This window comes from Lepidochelys kempii, chromosome 3 (genome assembly GCF_965140285.1).
Source record: "Lepidochelys kempii isolate rLepKem1 chromosome 3, rLepKem1.hap1, whole genome shotgun sequence".
Lineage (NCBI taxonomy): Eukaryota > Metazoa > Chordata > Testudines > Cheloniidae > Lepidochelys > Lepidochelys kempii.
Window position 1 is genome coordinate 59,169,222 of NC_136382.1, and position 17,484 is coordinate 59,186,705.

The 17,484-nt window shown below is 49.8% G+C and overlaps 1 protein-coding gene across 3 annotated transcripts; it reads left to right on the forward strand.

The window, feature by feature from the left end:
* The first annotated feature begins 6,533 nt into the window (after nt 1-6,533).
* Nucleotides 6,534-17,484, forward strand: MTO1 (mitochondrial tRNA translation optimization 1). 3 transcript variants are annotated; one of them, XM_073336455.2, is made up of 12 exons: nt 6,534-6,917; nt 8,278-8,477; nt 9,350-9,467; nt 10,577-10,866; nt 11,424-11,536; nt 11,695-11,885; nt 12,194-12,324; nt 14,261-14,465; nt 14,548-14,719; nt 15,469-15,587; nt 16,131-16,288; nt 16,547-17,484. In XM_073336455.2, the coding sequence occupies exons 1-12, from the start codon at nt 6,725-6,727 to the stop codon at nt 16,730-16,732; spliced, it is 2,076 nt and encodes a 691-aa protein (XP_073192556.2). In that variant the 5' UTR covers nt 6,534-6,724; the 3' UTR covers nt 16,733-17,484. The 3 variants fall into 3 exon arrangements, with proteins under 3 accessions (XP_073192556.2, XP_073192557.2, XP_073192558.1); XM_073336456.2 differs by having other exon boundaries at nt 12,281-12,324; XM_073336457.2 differs by lacking the exon at nt 6,534-6,917 and adding an exon at nt 6,924-7,151.

The following is a 17,484-nucleotide window of genomic DNA, read 5'->3' on the forward strand; positions in this document are numbered from 1 at the left end:
CGGGGGCAGCGCCTGCAGGCAGGGGCAGCGCAGGAAGCCGCCTGGCTGCGCCTCAGCCTAGGAGCCACAGCAACCTGGAGGCAGCTTTCTGGGAGCCCACACCCTGAACCCTTCCCATGCCCCAACCCCCTGCCCCAGCCGGGAACCTACTCCTGCACCCTAAGCCCCCTCTTGCACTGCAAACCCCTCATCCCCAGCCCCCACCCCAGAGCCTGCACCCCCAGCCCAGAGCCCATACCCCCTCCTACACCTCAATGCCCTGTCCCTGCCTGGAGCCCCTTTGCATTCCAAACCCCTTGGCCCCACCCCAGAGCCCCCTCCTACACCCCAAACCCTGCATCTCCGGCCCCACCCCGGAGCCCACATCCCCAGCTATAACCCTCGCACCCCAGCCCCCTACCCCAGTCCGGTGAAAATGAGCAAGGGTTGAGGAGAGCGAGCAATGGAGGGAGGGAGGATGGAGTGAATGGGAATAGGGCCCCAGAGAAGGGGTGGAATCAGGGTGTTTGCATTTCTGAAAATAGAAAATTGGCAACTCCAGAGCCCCTCACCCCCCTCTGCCCTGGAAGGCAAGCGGTGTAACGTTAAAAACTGCGGCTCATCAGCGTTAGCTGTGGGACAAAGCCTGTGCAGCGGGGATACTGACTGCACAGGAGGGTCAAACAGGTAGAGGCAGGAGAGGGGCCAAATCAGGGAGGAGCCTGGTCCAGACCAGGGTTGAGGCCAATTACTGTTTTGTGGGGCCCTAGGCCAGACCAAGTGGGGGCCCCTCCCCCCTTCTGTCGGCAGTCCCCCCGTGCTCCTAGCAGGGACAGGGTGCGGGGTCTTGCCGCACTCCCCTGGAGGAGCATCAGGCAGAGCGGGAGCACCCTTTTTTCCAGGGCCCCCCAGTTGGCTGAGGCCCCTGGGCATGGCCCCATTGGCCCAGTGGCTAATCTGCCACTGAGTAACAGTCACCTCATACAGCGTGTGCCACATGCACTGACTGCCAAAATAGGGCGTTGGGGGGCTGAAGGGCTTTTCTTCTCCACGCACTCAGCACCCATTTCCCAGGGCTGTTTTGTTAGCGGCATAGTGCATCCAAGGATCTAGACAAGACCCCTCTTCCCTGTGGGTTGTGCTGAGCTGCTAAAGGAGACTTGATTCAGAAATGTTTTTAGTGTTTAAAAGAATCCCTTATCACTTTATACCTCTGCATAAAGACTCATAGCCAGTTTGTCTTTGCTGCTCTTCTCATTGCCTGAACTGGACTGTATTTTTCTTGCCATCCATGATAAATGGAGTTTCACACCTTTACATTATTTACTTTTTTAAATGTTATTTTTATTCCTCTTGGCACTTCATCATTTACCTTTGTTATCATTGTGCAGATGGATACCATTGTGCTATTTAATTGTCGGTTTTTTTAAATAACAAATGTCATTGAAAACATTGACAGGTTTCAGAGTAGCAGCTGCAAAAAGAAAAGGAGTACTTGTGGCACCTCAGAGACTAACAAATTTATTTGAGCATAAGCTTTCGTGAGCTACAGCTCACTTCATCGGATGCATGCAGTGGAAAATACAGTGGGGAGATTTTATATACACAGAGAACATGAAACAATGGATTTTACCATACACACTGTAACAAGAGTGATCAGGTAAAGTGAGCTATTACCAGCAGGAGAGCGGGGGGGGGGGGGGGGGGACGGACACACGACACACGACCTTTTGTAGTGATAATCAAGGTGGGCCATTTCCAGCAGTTGACAAGAATGTGTGAGGAACAGTGTGGGGGGGGAGATAAACATGGGGAAATAGTTTTACTTTGTGTAATGACACATCCACTCCCAGTCTTTATTCAAGCCTAAGTTAATTGTATCCAGTTTACAAATTAATTCCAATTCAGCAGTCTCTCATTCAAAAACCAGTCGGACGACACTTCAATCTCTTTGGTCACGCAATTGCACACCTAAAAGTGGCAATTCTTCAATAAAAAAACTTCAAAAACCGACTCCAACGAGAGGCAGGAGCAGCGTGTGGAGACCCCTGCCCCCCCACCCCCATCCCCGGGTCCACAGGAGTGTGCTGGCCGCTTCCAGGAGCAGCATGGGACTGGGGCAGGCAGGGAGCCTGCCTTAGCGCTGCTGCGTCGCCGGACTTTTACTGGCAGGAGATCATGATTGACTGGGAGAGTCTCCAGGATCGACCAGTTGGTCGTGATCGACTGGTTGGTGACCACTGATCTAAGCCATCCCTGACAGTTATTTGTCTAACCTGTTCTTAAAAGACTATAGTGACAGAGATTCCACAACCTCCTGAGGTAATTTGTTCCAGTGCTTACCTACCCTTACTGTTAGGACAGTTTCCCAAATGTCTAATCTAAGGGTATGTCTTCACTACCAACATTAAGGCACCACGGCAGTGCTTTAACGTAGCTGTGTAGTCGCGGCACCAGTGCTGGGAGAGAGATCTCCCAGCGCTGTAAAAAAAACCACCCCCACAAGGGGAGTAGCTACCAGCGCTAAAACTTGCATTGCTTAGGGGTGTTTTTTTACCGCCCTGAGCGAGAAAGTTTCAGCACTGAAAAGTAACAATGTAGACAAGGCCTAAATCTCCCTTGCTGCAATTTAAATCCACTACTTCTTGTCCTGTCCTCAGTGGATAAGGAAAACAATTGATCACGCTCCTCTTTATAACAACATTTTACGTACTTGAAAACTGTTATCATGTCCCCTCCCCCACACCTCAGTCTTCTCCAGACTAAACAATCCCAATTTTTTCAGTCTTTCCTCATAGGTTATATTTTCTTGACCTTTCATCATTTTTGTTATTCTCTTTGGATTTTCTCCAATATGTTCACATCTTTCCTGACATGTGGTGCCCAGAACTGGACATAATACCAGTTGAGGCCTTATAAGTGCAACTGTCCACCACCCTTGCCTTCTGGTACGCCTGCTGCAGTTCCTTGATTTTCACATGGCACTGCTACATGTCTCTGGTGTAGCCCTTCTCCCCCGTGCCCTGTGCAATCTGCTCATAGATGTCTGCATTTCTACGGCTGGATCGGAGCTGTGCCTGCAGAGCCTCTTCTCCCCACAGACTAAGAAGATCCGCCACTTCTTGTGTACTCCAGGCAACAGCACATTTACACCATGATCAGTTGGGCAGGCGAGCTCTTGGAAATTTACAAGTTCCCGGTCCTTTAACAGGGAGGTGTCTCCTGTGTACCTGGCTGCTGTACAGCGGAGTTGAAAACGTTTACCAGAGTGGTCACTGCGGAGCATTGTGGGACACTTCCTGGAGGCCAGTTAGGTCGACATAAGCAATGCAGTGAGTATACTGCTTCAAAGTCAACCTAACAACATCAAATTAAGCACTACACCTCTTATGAAGGTGGAGTAATTAATTCAATGTAGCAGGCAAGTTACTGTGGTGGGACCTGGTAGTGTAGATACAGATGTTGTTAGCTCAGCATAAGCTGCCTTATGTGGACATAACTCCACAGTGTACACTAGGCCACAGTGAGGAGAAGGCCTGAGAAAACATCTAGGATCAGAAGGCAATATACTCATCTGTTTGTGCTGAAGTAGAGAAGGGCAAATTTTGTTTTGGAAACATGATCGCTATGCCTAACAGTGACCACAGAGCAGGTGAGGCTGTGTGAGGAGCAATGGTGGAGCTTCTGCCTAATAGCTTGCATTCATAAATACTGCAAATCCCGTTTGCAAGGCTTTATGCTACGTTCAGTGTTTTGCATACACTAAAAGAAAAGGAGTACTTGTGGCACCTTAGAGACTAACCAATTTATTTGAGCATAAGTTTTCGTAAGCTACAGCTCACTTCATCGGATGCATACTGTGGAAACTGCAGAAGACATTATATACACAGAGACCATGAAACAATACCTCCTCCCACCCCACTCTCCTGCTGGTAATAGCTTATCTAAAGTGATCACTCTCCTTACAATGTGTATGATAATCAAGGTGGGCCATTTCCAGCACAAATCCAGGTTTTCTCACCCCCCCCCCCCACTTTTTTTTTTTTTTTCCAAAAACCACACACACAAACAAGATCAAATCCGCACAGACACACCCCTGGAACCCCGACCTGGGATATTCTATCTACTACCTCAGATCCATAAACCTGGAAATCCTGGGCACCCCATCATCTCAGGCATTGGCACCCTGACAGCAGGACTGTCTGGCTATGCAGACTCCCTCCTCAGGCCCTACGCTACCAGCACTCCCAGCTACCTTTGAGACACCACTGACTTCCTGAGGAAACTACAATCCATCGGTGATCTTCCTGATAACACCATCCTGGCCACGATGGATGTAGAAGCCCTCTACACCAACATTCCACACAAAGATGGACTACAAGTCGTCAAGAACACTATCCCCGATAATGTCACGGCTAACCTGGTGGCTGAACTTTGTGACTTTGTCCTTACCCATAACTATTTTACATTTGGGGACAATGTATCCCTTCAGATCAGTGGCACTGCTATGAGTACGTGCATGGCCCCACAGTATGCCAACATTTTTATGGCTGACTTAGAACAACACTTCCTCAGCTCTCGTCCCCTAACGCCCCTACTCTACTTGTGCTATATTGATGACATCTTCATCATCTGGACCCATGGAAAAGAAGCCCTTGAGGAATTCCAGCATGATTTCAACAATTTCCATCCCACCATCAACCTCAGCCTGGTCCAGTCCACACAAGAGATCCAATTCCTGGACACTACAGTGCTAATAAACAATGGTCACATAAACATCACCCTATACCGGAAACCTACTGACCGCTATTCCTACCTACATGCCTCCAGCTTTCACCCTGACCACACCACACGATCCATCGTCTACAGCCAAGCTCTGCGATACAACTGCATTTGCTCCAACCCCTCAGACAGAGACAAACACCTACGAGATCTCTATCAAGCATTCTTACAACTACAATACCCACCTGCGGAAGTGAAGAAACAGATTGATAGAGCCAGAAGAGTTCCCAGAAGTCTCCTAGTACAGGACAGGCCTAACAAAGAAAATAACAGAATGCCACTAGCCATCACCTTCAGCCCCCAACTAAAACCCCTCCACACATTATTAAGGATCTACAACCTATCCTGAAGGATGACCCAACACTCTCACAAATCTTGGGAGGCAGGCCAGTCCTTGCCTACAGACAGCCCCGCAACCTGAAGCAAATACTCACCAACAACCACATACCACACAACAGAATCACTAACCCAGGAACCTATCCTTGCAACAAAGCCCATTGCCAACTATGCCCACATATCTATTCAGGGGACACTATCACAGGGCCTAATCACATCAGCCACACTATCAGAGGCTCGTTCACCTGCACATCCACCAATGTGATATATGCCATCATGTGCCAGCAATGCTCCTCTGCCATGTACATTGGTCAAACTGGACAGTCTCTACGTAAAAGAATAAATGGACACAAATCAGATGTCAAGAATTGTAACATTCATAAACCAGTCGGAGAACACTTCAATCTCTCTGGTCATGCAATCACAGACACGAAGGTCGCTATCTTACAACAAAAAAACTTCAAATCCAGACTCCTGCGAGAAACTGCTGAATTGGAATTCATTTGCAAATTGGATACTATTAATTTAGGCTTAAATAGAGACTGGGAGTGGCTAAGTCATTATGCAAGGTAGCCTGTTTCCCCTTGTTTTTTCCTCCTCCCCCCCCCCCCCAACATTCTGGTTAAATTGGATTTGTGCTGGAAATGGCCCACCTTGATTATCATACACATTGTAAGGAGAGGTGAGTGATCACTTTAGATAAGCTATTACCAGCAGGAGAGTGGGGTGGGAGGAGGTATTGTTTCATGGTCTCTGTGTATATAACGTCTTCTGCAGTTTCCACGGTATGCATCCGATGAAGTGAGCTGTAGTTCACGAAAGCTCATGCGCAAATAAATGGGTTAGTCTCTAAGGTGCCACAAGTACTCCTTTTCTTTTTGCGAATACAGACTAACACGGCTGCTACTCTGAAACCTGGCATACACTAAGTTCTTGCCTGCTGTAGGCCGCAGGATTTCTAATCTGCTGGGGAAAGAGGCCAGCAAAGAACACAGCAGCAGCTTCCCTCGGGACTCGGCAGAGAGCAGCCCCGCAGCTGAATGCTGCACAGCGCTTTTCCAAACTGCAAAACCACCTGGCTCTGTCTGTGCGCCCACGTAACACCTCCCCCGGGGGCAGCGCGGGGCGGCCCCCCAGCCCCGCCCCAATAGCTACCCCTGGGCCTCAGGCTGGGAACTCGCGACGGGGCAGCAACGAAGCCCGGCCACTGACGCCACTTAGGGCCAGCCGGGCAGCCGCCGCGTGGCGCGGCGCGGGGCGGGGCTCGGCTCTTCGCCCTCTCCGGGGCCGCACGCAGCCGGGGCGGGGCACGTGACGCGCTGCCTCGGAAATTCCGCGGGCGGGGGAGAGCGCGCTGCCGCTTCCTTCGGTCCTCCAAGGCAGACGAGACGCGCTTGTTGCGCCTCGGCTGCCGCGATGGTGCCTACTTCCTGCTCCGCCCTCTCGGTGTCCGCCACCTTCCGCGGGCGGGGTCCGGAGGCCGCAGCCATGGCGGCGCCCAGAGGGAGCGTGGAATGCCGGATCCGCGGTTCACTCTTCCGCTGACCCCGGGGCCTGCCGCCTCCCAGCCCGCGGCGTGACTGCGGGGAAGCCCCGCCCCTCCTGCCGAGGTCTCCTTGCCGCCCCCATGTTCCTGCTCCGCCGCCGCGCGCTGCCGCCCGCCCCGCTGCCCTGGCGCCGCCGCGCGCGGAGCGACGGCACCGCGCCTCGCTGGGATGTCGTCGTTATCGGCGGGGGCCATGCCGGGACGGAGGCGGCGGCGGCGGCGGCTCGGAGCGGGGTCCGGACGCTGCTCGTCACGCACAAGGTCGACACCATCGGTAACCGCGTCCCCCGGAGCCCGTCAGCCGCCCGCGCCGCGCTGCGACCCCCTCTGCGCGTCGCGTGGGCTCCCGGGCAGCGCCCGGCGCAGAGAGACTCACAGCCCCAGGCTGATCGTAGGGAGCCTAAAGGGTCACGGCCACCGAGCCGGGGAGAGCGTTCCTGGCCACCGGTGCTGCGGGAGAGCTGAGCACGTCTAGGGTCCGGCAGGACTCGTCTATTGCAAGCCCTAGGTCTGGTTTACACGTAAAACTTAGCTCGACCTAGCTGCATCGCTTGGAGGGTGGAAAATTCACACCCTGAGTGCAGTAGCTAGGCTGATCTATGCCCCCCTTGCCCTCCTCCCCCCCTCCCCCACCCCCCGACGCTCCAAGGTGGAAGGAAGAATGCTTCCATAAACTAGCTACCACTGTTTGGGAGGTGGAGTTCGTACAGCATTGGAAAAAATCCTTTTATCGGTCTAGGATGTGTCTACTCTGTGCTGCTATAATGGCATAGCTACAGCGCTGTAGCACCCATAACGTAGATGTGGCCATAATCACAAAAGGTAGAGGCTTCTCCTCGCTCTGAGATGTCCCTCTTCCGTCCTTCACTCAACTAGAATTACTTCTGTCTTAGGGACAGACAGGTCTACACTTAAAACACTGCACTGGCACAGCTGCATCATTGCAGCTGTGCCACTGTAACGCTAATATGAAGACACTCCTACTTTGACGGAAGAGAGCTCTCCCGTCGGCATAGATAATTTAGCTCCCCAAGAGGCAGCAGTTATGCGAACAAGGGAAGCATTCCGCTGACAGCGCTGTCTACACCGGCCCAGGGGAGGGAGGTTGGTATAACAACATTGCACATGGGGTGTGGATTTTCACACCCCTGAGCGAAACAGTTCTACCAGTGTAACAGTTCTACCAGTGTAAAGCTGTAGTGTAGACCAGACATCAAGTTGAGTGTCTAACTGGCTAGCTAACATTGAAATACTGTCCTTTGCTTGAAGCTTGAGTGACTACATTGTCTTGCTATGATGTGTATGAGAAACAGCTGAGCTTTACTAGCATACTTGTGGCACACACAGTCTGTTTCCCCTAGTAGCTTTGCATGTGTGACAGAACCCAGTGGATTCTCTGGCCATACCGTGTTATGTAACTAACCTTTTAGTAGTTTCTGTGATGTCTCATGAGAAGCAGCATAGACGTGTAGACTGAGTATGAGGCTAGGAGCCAAGATCCCAGTCTAATGGTGAGTTATGATACTGTGGCCTTGAGCTGCCGCCTTGTTAAACAGTAGTAATAAATGCTAGGGTTCAGAAAATACAAGGCTGCCATTAGCTGATGAAAAAAGGCTCTCTTGTGTTTTATCCAGGGCAAATGTCATGTAACCCTTCCTTCGGTGGCATTGGAAAGGGGCATCTCATGAGGGAGGTAGATGCCCTAGACGGGCTGTGTGCTCGGATCTGTGATCAGTCTGGAGTTCATTACAAGGTGCTAAACCGGTGTAAGGGGCCTGCTGTGTGGGGTCTCCGAGCCCAGATTGATAGGAAACTCTATAAAGAAAACATGCAGGTGAGAATGACATGGCAGGGGGAGAAGAGAAGTAATGGGGTAAAATGGGATGTGGAATTTCTGACTGGGTCAAGGGAAATGGGAGAGAAGTAAAACCTGGGTCTAATTAGAGAAACAAATAGCCCACGATGGTTCTGGTGTCCACATTTTTTAAAGGATGTTGAAAAATTGAGAGGGTGCAGATAGAAGACAAAACTCATTTGAGGCTAGAAACTGTGTCTTACAATGTGAAACTGAAAAAGCTCAATTTGTTTAGCTTATCAAAAACAATCTAGAGGCAATTTAATTATGGTATATAAGTAGCTCTGTGGAGAGAAAATACTAGGTACTAAAGGGCTCTTTAATCTATCGGAGAAAGACATGACAAGAACCAATGGCTGGAAACTGAAACCAGTTTGGAAATAAGGCGCAGGTTTTTAACAGTGAACATGATTAACCACTAGGGAATGGGAAATGGTGGATTTTCCATCTCTTAAGTCTTCAAGACTGGAAGCCTTTCTGCAAGATACTTTTGTCAAACACAAGTTATTGAGCTCAATACGGGGTAACTGACCTGTGTTGTACAGGGGATCAGAGTAGATCTAATTGTTCCTTCTGGCCTTAAACTCTGTTAGTGCTTCATTTCCATTTAATAAATCCCAAACAGTGCAGTAATTGGATGTCCTGGGCAGCGAGTTAGATCACAAGTACAGTGAAATGACCTGATGACAGAATGGGAAAGCAATGGGGTGAAAGAAAGGAAGCTCTGTGTATCCAGGAGGGAGGCTGTTGCTGCATGTTTTGGGGAAGAGGTTCTGAGATGTTATTTTGAGGGGAGGGCAGGCCCATCTTAGTGATGTATGGACACTCAATGCTTCCTTCTTTCATGGCAGAAAGAAATCCTTAACACTCCACTGCTGACTGTTCATGAGGCATCCGTGGAGGATCTTCTCCTGATGGAACCAGAGCCAGACCGTCCTGGGAAATGCCAAGTCAGTGGGGTCATTCTAGGTACATACTGGAAGCTCAAGGTGCTTCACTGGGTTGGTTATGTCTTGGCCCTAAGTGGGACCATGAGAGTAAACATGTCTGGTTCCTCAAGTTGACTTATGCTTAAAGGCTGGACTGGTAAAAGGTTAAGGAGTCTTTCATTAATCTGGTTTAGGATGAGTATGAGCGAAACAAACCAGCCATCACAGTGGTGGGTGTGAGAACTAGGTGATTTGGGGAACAGATTTACAAAGGTTTATCTGAGACCAGTCATTCAGAATATGTCCCAGGCTATATGAGAAGATTTTGTTGGGTTAATCAGGTGTGCCAAAGACAAACTCCTTTTCCTCTAATAAGTGTTTGACTTGTGAAAAAGAGTATATTTTTCTTAGTACATTGTCTAGTGAGCGTTATCCACATTACAGACATCACCATTACACGTAGCACCAACTGACTCCCTTGCTGACAATCTCATCAAGATGAAGAAATGCATGGAACTGGTCCCTAGAAGTGAGCTTTTCATGGTAGCCATCAGCCATGAGAGAAGTGTAGAAGGAATTATTCATAATTCTTATTTCGTGGCTATCTGGTTGTCATCCTATCTCGGTAGAAGAACTTCAGCCATCATTGCTGCCAGACCAACACCTTTCCCCCGTAGTAACATGAAAATAAGCAGCTTTGCACTGATGAGACCTTTTACTTTAACTTTCATGTTTGTAAGTTCTTGTATTTCCTCTGTCACTTTACTGATGAGGGCCTAAAATCTGTGGATAAAATTTTCTTCCCATCAGAAAGAAATTCTAAGCACTCAAGGACCCTCCAGCTGTCTTTGTCATCAGTCCTTGGTGCGGAAGGAGAGAGGTAGAGTCATTGAAATTTGGGTCCGCAACTTATTGGGCTTTGTTCTGGTCACTGGCACTCGCTCTTGTCCCCTCAGATGAAGATGAGACAGAGTACTGGGAATGTTAAACTGCGCCTGGTTTTGTGTCTCCATGAGTTTTCTCTGTATTGACAAGAGGCGCATGCAAATTCAGTGGAGAATGTGGGCTGGTGCTAGGTAACAGCACCAGAAACATCAAGGGCTTGTTAATATGAAATGTGCTTATTTCTATAAACTGACTCTATTCCAGGGGATGGAAGCAGAGTCCACGCTGGGAGTGTCATCTTGACTACAGGCACGTTTCTGAGGGGGGTGGTCTTCATCGGATTAAAGACGCATCCCGCTGGGCGATTAGGGGATCAGCCCTCCATTGGGCTGGCTCAGACCTTGGAGAAACTGGGATTTGCTGTGGGGAGGCTGAAGACTGGGACCCCACCTCGACTGGCCAAAGACTCTATTGACTTCAGCGTTCTGGAGAGGCACATGGCTGACAACCCTCCTATGCCATTCAGCTTCCTCAGTGAGGCTGTGTGGATCAAGGTGGGATGGAATGCTGATAATACACATGCAGTTGGGGTGAGCTGGGAACGTGCTCTCAGGGTGATCCCTATACTGCTGTGATCAGCACCATCAAGGCAGTGTGTGGGTGGGGTCTGCTGGCTGAGGAAGTGGTCTTGTCAGTGTTTGACCCATGCAATCAGAGGGTGTCCAGCTACCTCACCTTGATGGCTCAGAATTCTGCTTCTCTGAGGCATCAGCCCTTAGATAGGAAGGGTAAGGCCAGCTGGAATGCCATGGACCTCCACCCCATATCCATCACCTTCCTTGGGATATCTGTTCTGTAATTGGGTAGTGTATTGATTAGAGCAGAGAACTTGGTTTCAAGGCTCCCAGGGTTATACTACTCGCTGCCACTGACTTACTCTTCAGCTTGTTATTTAACATCACTGGACATCTGTGCAACAGGGATGACAACGCTACCCCCCTTTCAATGCTATTATGTTTGTAGAGCATTTTGAGGTCTTTAGAAAAAAGGGCTAAATAAGTGCAAAGTAGCATTGTTGGATTAAATCCAAATGATTTTTGACCTCTGTCAGCCAGAAGATCAGCTCTCATGCTACCGGACTCTCACCAATGCCAAAGTGGAGCAAATCATCCACGATAGCCTTCACCTGAACAACCATGTACGGGAGACAACAAGAGGGCCCCGGTGAGTATGGGGCATCCTGGAGAGATCTTTCTGTAGTGATCTGACAGCGTATCTGAAGTCCTCTGGGTCTCCCTTGTGTAGCTTCGGGGAGGGCTGTTCTGAGAGATTGCTTCTCTCCATGTCAACGCCCTTGTTGTGATGGCTATTCCCTGTTCCAGATACTGTCCCTCGCTTGAATCCAAAGTTCTGCGCTTTCCAAACCGCATTCATCAGCTGTGGCTGGAGCCTGAGGGTCTGGATTCCAATGTCATCTACCCCCAAGGGATGTCAATGACTCTGCCGCCGGAGCTCCAGGAGCAGGTGATTGCGTGCATCCATGGCTTGGAGAAAGCCAAGATGGTGCAGCCAGGTGAGTGAGGGCCAATCACTCCAACCAGTGTGACCTGGCCCTTTCCAGGCCACCTTTCCACTGAAGGGGGTGGAGGGGAGTCTACATTACAAAGGCATCTGGAAATGTGACCCCTACTGTATCCAGAGGCTGAGGGTGTGAAAAAACCTACATGCCCTTGCACTTGGGGGTGAGTGGGGAGGTGTTATATCATGCTGGGCTGTCAGTGGGAATTCTGACACCTTTATTCTGTGGAATAGGGCAGGGGTGTTTGAATTTCTTCCCCTGATGACTGACTGACTTTTGTCTGTCTGGTTTGCTTGTAATAGGCTATGGGGTTCAGTATGACTTTCTGGACCCCCGTCAGCTCAGTGCTTCCCTTGAGTCTCGTCTTGTTCAGCGACTCTTCTTTGCAGGACAGATAAATGGCACCACGGGCTATGAAGAAGCTGCAGCCCAGGTGAGCAGATCTGGAAGTGCATGCTCCATGCTCAAAAGGGGAATGGATATAACCTGAAAGGCCTCCTCTGAACTAGCAAGCCTGGTAGATGTAATTCACCTCCAGTGCAGCCCCCAATGGCAGTAACAGTGTAGTGCAGACGGGAACAGCTTTGCCGCTGTGTCATCCAACACTAGTCACAGGGCATGGCTACACTTGCAGATGTAGAGTACTGAGAGTTAAACCAGCTCTCGGAGAGCGCAGTAGGGAAAGCGCTCCCGTGTGTTCACACTGTCAGTTGCAAGTGCACTAGCATGGCCACATTAGCAGCTCTTGCAATGCCACAGAGAGCAGTGCATTGTGGTAGCTATCCCAGCATGCAAGTGGCTGCAATTTGCTTTTCAAATGGGGGTGGGGTGGAGTGTGACAGGGTGTGTGTTGTGTGTATGTGGGGGGGGGAGAGAGTTTGTTTTGGGGGGCTGAGAGCATGTCAGCATGCTGTCTTGTAAGTTCAGACGGCACCAGACCCCCCGCCTCTCTCACACGCTCACAGCAAGCAGCATTCCACAGTAATGGTTGCTTTGTCCCAGAGTGGATAAGCAGCCGGCTGTCGGAAATGGAGCTTTGAAAGGGCATATCCGCATTTCCTATAGCCGATTCCAAAACAATGACAAGCGTGGCCACTTGACTTAAGGGGATTATGGGACGTTTCTGGAGGCCAGTCACAGTGCAGTAATGCAGCACCTCGTTCACACTGACGCCTGGGCGTTTCAGCCGGGGCACAGCGAGCTTTATGCTTCTCATGGAGGTGGATTACCGGGAGCGCTCCAGCTGCAGAGTCCAGGCGCTTTAAGTGCCTTGCCACTGTAGACGGGTCGGCAGTTAGGGTGCCTGGGGCTGTTTTAATGCTCTCTAACTTGCAAGTGTAGCCACGCCCACAGCCCGCCTGCATCCTGCCTGCATTTTGGCTTCTATCTTGATTACCACTGCTGGAGTCGCACCAGTGATGCATTACAGCTACAAAGTCTGTTAGTGTAGACACAGCCAAATGGGCAGTGTGGAGATTGCACTCCTGATGGGCATGACTGGGAGCACATGTGAAAAGTCTCCAATGGCTGCATTGACTGAAGGTGTCTTAGAATTCTAACCCCAATCAGCAACTGCAGTACTGGACAGTGAGAGGAGAAGCACTGACAGTAAAAAACCCCACAAACTAGTGGTAGTGAACAGCACTGCAAACCATATAGTTACTATGTCAGACAGTGGCTGCTTTGTCGCTCTTCTCCTTCCTCCTGCAAGCGATCCCAGTGCTGTTCCCACTCGGCACTGTTCCCACTGGGCACTGCCTGAGTTGTGGATATGATCTGGGATTATGTGCACACGGCCGTCAGAGCATTCAGCAGCAAAGGCCCTGCTAGTCTCAGGAACCGCTTTCCTACAACTTTGTTTTTAAAAATACCAAGGAATCCTAAAGTCAGCCCAAGAGGCTAGTTTCCTGGTGCCCTGGTATGATTATTGGTAGCAAGGACTAAAGCAGCTGGAACAGCTGCAGGAAAAAAATGCTTCTCAGGGGACAGACGGACATACAGGCAGGATAGGCTTATGTTGCTCACCCGTGAGCCCCTCTGAATTGATTAAGTAGCAATGATGACTAGCTCCAAGCAGTCTGCCTGGCATTCAGGCTGAAAGATAGTCGCCAAGACACATGCTTTCAGCTGGGGGAGAACAAGGAGGGGATCCTCAGAGCTCTGGAAGGGATGTGGAGAGCCTCTTCTTTCCCAGTGCGGGAATTAAACCACTAGGGCTGTTAAAGCATCACAGACCATCACACACCTCATGTGACATGGAGTGTGCTACACAGACCTAATGGCTTGTATTTGGCCACATGTGTAGATCAGGAAAGTACCATTGTGCTGGTTTCGCAGCAGCTCCTATGACCATTTGTGCTCTCTGTCAGGGAGTGATTGCTGGGATCAACGCTGGCCTGCGTGTCGGTGGCAAGCCCCCTTTTATCATTAGCCGCACAGAGGGCTACATCGGAGTCTTGATTGATGACCTCACCACCCTAGGCACCAATGAACCATACCGCATGTTCACCAGCCGAGTGGAATTCCGCATGTCTCTGCGGCCCGATAACGCAGACAGCAGGCTCACCCTCCGAGGTAGGCAGTCGTTTCTCCTGGTGATGTTCACAGCCCTGTCTGTGCACCTTCTCTCTTGCTCACACTTGCTCTCTCTCTGAAGGTTTTGAGGAAGCTGGCTGTGTGTCCCAACAGCGATATGCACAAGCATCTCAGATGAAGGCTGCTATAGAGGAGGCAATAGCAGTGCTAAAATCTCTTCAGTTCACTGCCACCAAGTGGTCGAGGCTGGTTCCAGAGGCTCCCATAAGCACCAATCGAAGCTCACTTGCCAGGTAAAGGCTACAGCTGATCCTTTCTTGTCTGTCCAGTGTGTACTTCTGCAGAAGACGCCTTTCTTTTTCTCTTCTCTGCTTTCTAAAACTCCGTTAGTAAATCTAATTCTGAGGAGGTGGTGTGGTGGCAAACTGACAGCCTGTCTTAGCCATGGAAGAGGTCTAACACTGGCTCCGGCAAAGTGGCACTTTCTGTGCAACGTGCCTCAGTCCTGCTCTGGAGCGACTATTCCCTGGTTGTGTGAAGGTACTCCACGCTTTAGTGCTGGTCAGCCCATGGTGCGTCTACTGAGACTGCTGACGAGGGAGGTAATGGTTGGACGATGTGGACCTAGGAACTAGACTGAGACCACCAACTCATTTCACCTAGGCCAGATGGTAGCAGTCTTGGTCACGGTGGCCCTAGTCCCTCCATCTCTCCTAGTCTCTCCTCTCTTTACCTTCCCTTTTGTTGTTTTTCAGGTCAATACCTGAAAACTCCCTCGCTAGGTGCTTTCCAGTTTCAAGGTTCCTCAGATGCCATTATGTAGCCACCTTCTCCCTATTTGCCTACCCAAATGTGCCCTCCTCTCAGCAAAGAGCTGCTCTTCCTTACTCATCTGATGGTGGCAGGAAAAGAGGATAAGTTCTGTGGTCATTCATCTCTGAACTGTCCTTCCAAAGCTAAATACAGTGGCTCTCGCTAGGAACAGCTGTTAACCTGTTCTGGGTAATTCGCTGGCCTTGCTACCGTGTTCTTGTTTTCACAGTGCCCTGGACATCCTTCAATATCCAGAGGTCACCATGGAACTTTTGGCAAGAGCTATCCCAGAGCCCCTGAGAAAGTTTGCTGAATGCAGAGAACTGGCAGAGAGGCTGAAAATAGAAGGTATTAGGAGTCTGCTAGTCCTCCGTAACCAGATCTGCTCAATGGCTTTAGAGCTCATTCAGTGGTGAATGAGCACAGACCAGAAACCCCAGTCATCTCTGCATGGACTTGAGTGGGGAAAGAATTATTGTCCCCAGAGCACCAGACCCATTCATCTCTGGCCCCCAGCCCTCCCCTGGAGAGGCCCCTATTCTCCTCCTTTTGGGGTATGAGAGGAATTGTCTCATTGTTCATTCTGTCCTGTTTTTTCCCACTATACCACTCCACCAATGGCTTGCAAGCTGCCCCAGAGGACCAGCCTCTCCTCAGGGGAGAGGAACATTGTCTGTGTTTATTCATTCCCATTGCAAGCTGAGTTGGTGAAACTTTCCAAAGCACCTACAGGTGTTAAACTCCCTAGTCCCTGGCAGTTAGAGGCTTAATTCTCTTAGGTACTTTTGAGAATCCCACCCAGAAGTCCTAGTTCTGGGGACAAGAGCGCCTGTGCTGTAAATGTTTGTATCTTTATTATTTTCTCTGTGCCCCCCACAACTCCCACTGCAGCGGTTTATGAGTGGCATGTAGCCAGCCAGCAGCAGGAAATAGAGGAAGTACGTCGAGATGAAGCTCTCCAGCTGCCGGAGGACCTAGATTACTTTGCCATTGATGCATCGTTGTCCCAGGAAGTGCGAGAGAAACTAGACTCCAACCGCCCCCAGACGGTGAGGCACTGGGTCAGGGATGGGGTTGGAACAGTGATGGAATCCCATCTAAGCACCAAATGCTTCCATATCTGTCCAAGGGACTCTTTGTATGGGTGTCTAAATGTGTATATGCTGGCGAGGAAGGGGAGGACTAAACACTCGGTGTGTGTCATGTCTCTGTTTTGGAGTTGGACATCATTGTCTGGAATAAGGCTCACTGGAAAGTTTCAGAGACGGGGTGTTCTCCAGTTGATCTGTTACTGTTTCTGTTGACAGATCGGAGCAGTCAGCCGCATTCCTGGGATTACACCAGCCGCCATTGTTAACCTGCTGAGATTTGTGAAGACCAATCGGCAAAGGACAGAGCACATAGAGCACTCTAGGACTGGCAGACCCTTACCAGAGGGAAATATGCTTGGGAAGAGTAAATTTCAGAACTCAAGCTTGAGCTGTGCTTCATGAGGAGGAACCAGAAAATGGCTTTGTTAAAATGCCTTCATGAAGGAGAGTACAGTCATTAGACAGTATACAGATGAGTATGCCACACCTAAAGCCAAAAACCATTGTAGCTGTTTCCTATGGCTTACTTCATCAGTTTAATCTGAAGTCAGCATACCCGTGAGCTTTTGTAGAGTGACCAGGAGTCTAAGTAGCTCATCAGTGTGTCATGCTCCTCTTGAGTTAAAATAAAATGATGGTGGGGATATCGGTCAACCAAACACCTATTAAAAAGCATTGCTGAAAAAACATCCCTTCTACCCAAGGTGTTGACTAAGGAGGAACATATCGCCCTGTTGAGCAGTGAGCAGCATGAGATGCTAATGAGAACTAGAAAGCCAAAAGCCCAGTAACTCTCTGCTTATTGTCTTCAATAGGACTTGGATTTGTCCCCACCTCTGCAGTGGCTGGCACTGCTTTTGTTTTAATGTGATTTCAGCCAGCTGGAAACATTCCTGCTTATGGAAAGAATTTATAAATACTTACCTTATAGTAACTCTTTAATGGGCTGAGGGTAATGTTAAGATGCAACCCCCTGCGCCTCAAATTTTAAAATTAACTTTGGAAGGTAACTCAATTGGGAGGGCTGGCTTCCAATCTGATCATGAAGAAAAGTTAACTTTCAATTTAGATGAAACTCTAGGATCACTCTTCCATTTATTTATTTTCCAGAAGCCATTAACTCATACCCAGCATATAGCTTGAGAAATGGTTAT

Bases quoted from the DNA above. Each gene is read 5' to 3' on its own strand.
- MTO1 (XM_073336455.2), top strand. From the start codon at position 6,725: ATGTTCCTGCTCCGCCGCCGCGCGCTGCCGCCCGCCCCGCTGCCCTGG. The intron at 9,468-10,576 runs GTACATACTGGA...ACTCTATTCCAG, and splicing joins AGTCAGTGGGGTCATTCTAG to GGGATGGAAGCAGAGTCCAC. The intron at 14,466-14,547 runs GTAGGCAGTCGT...CTCTCTCTGAAG, and splicing joins CAGCAGGCTCACCCTCCGAG to GTTTTGAGGAAGCTGGCTGT.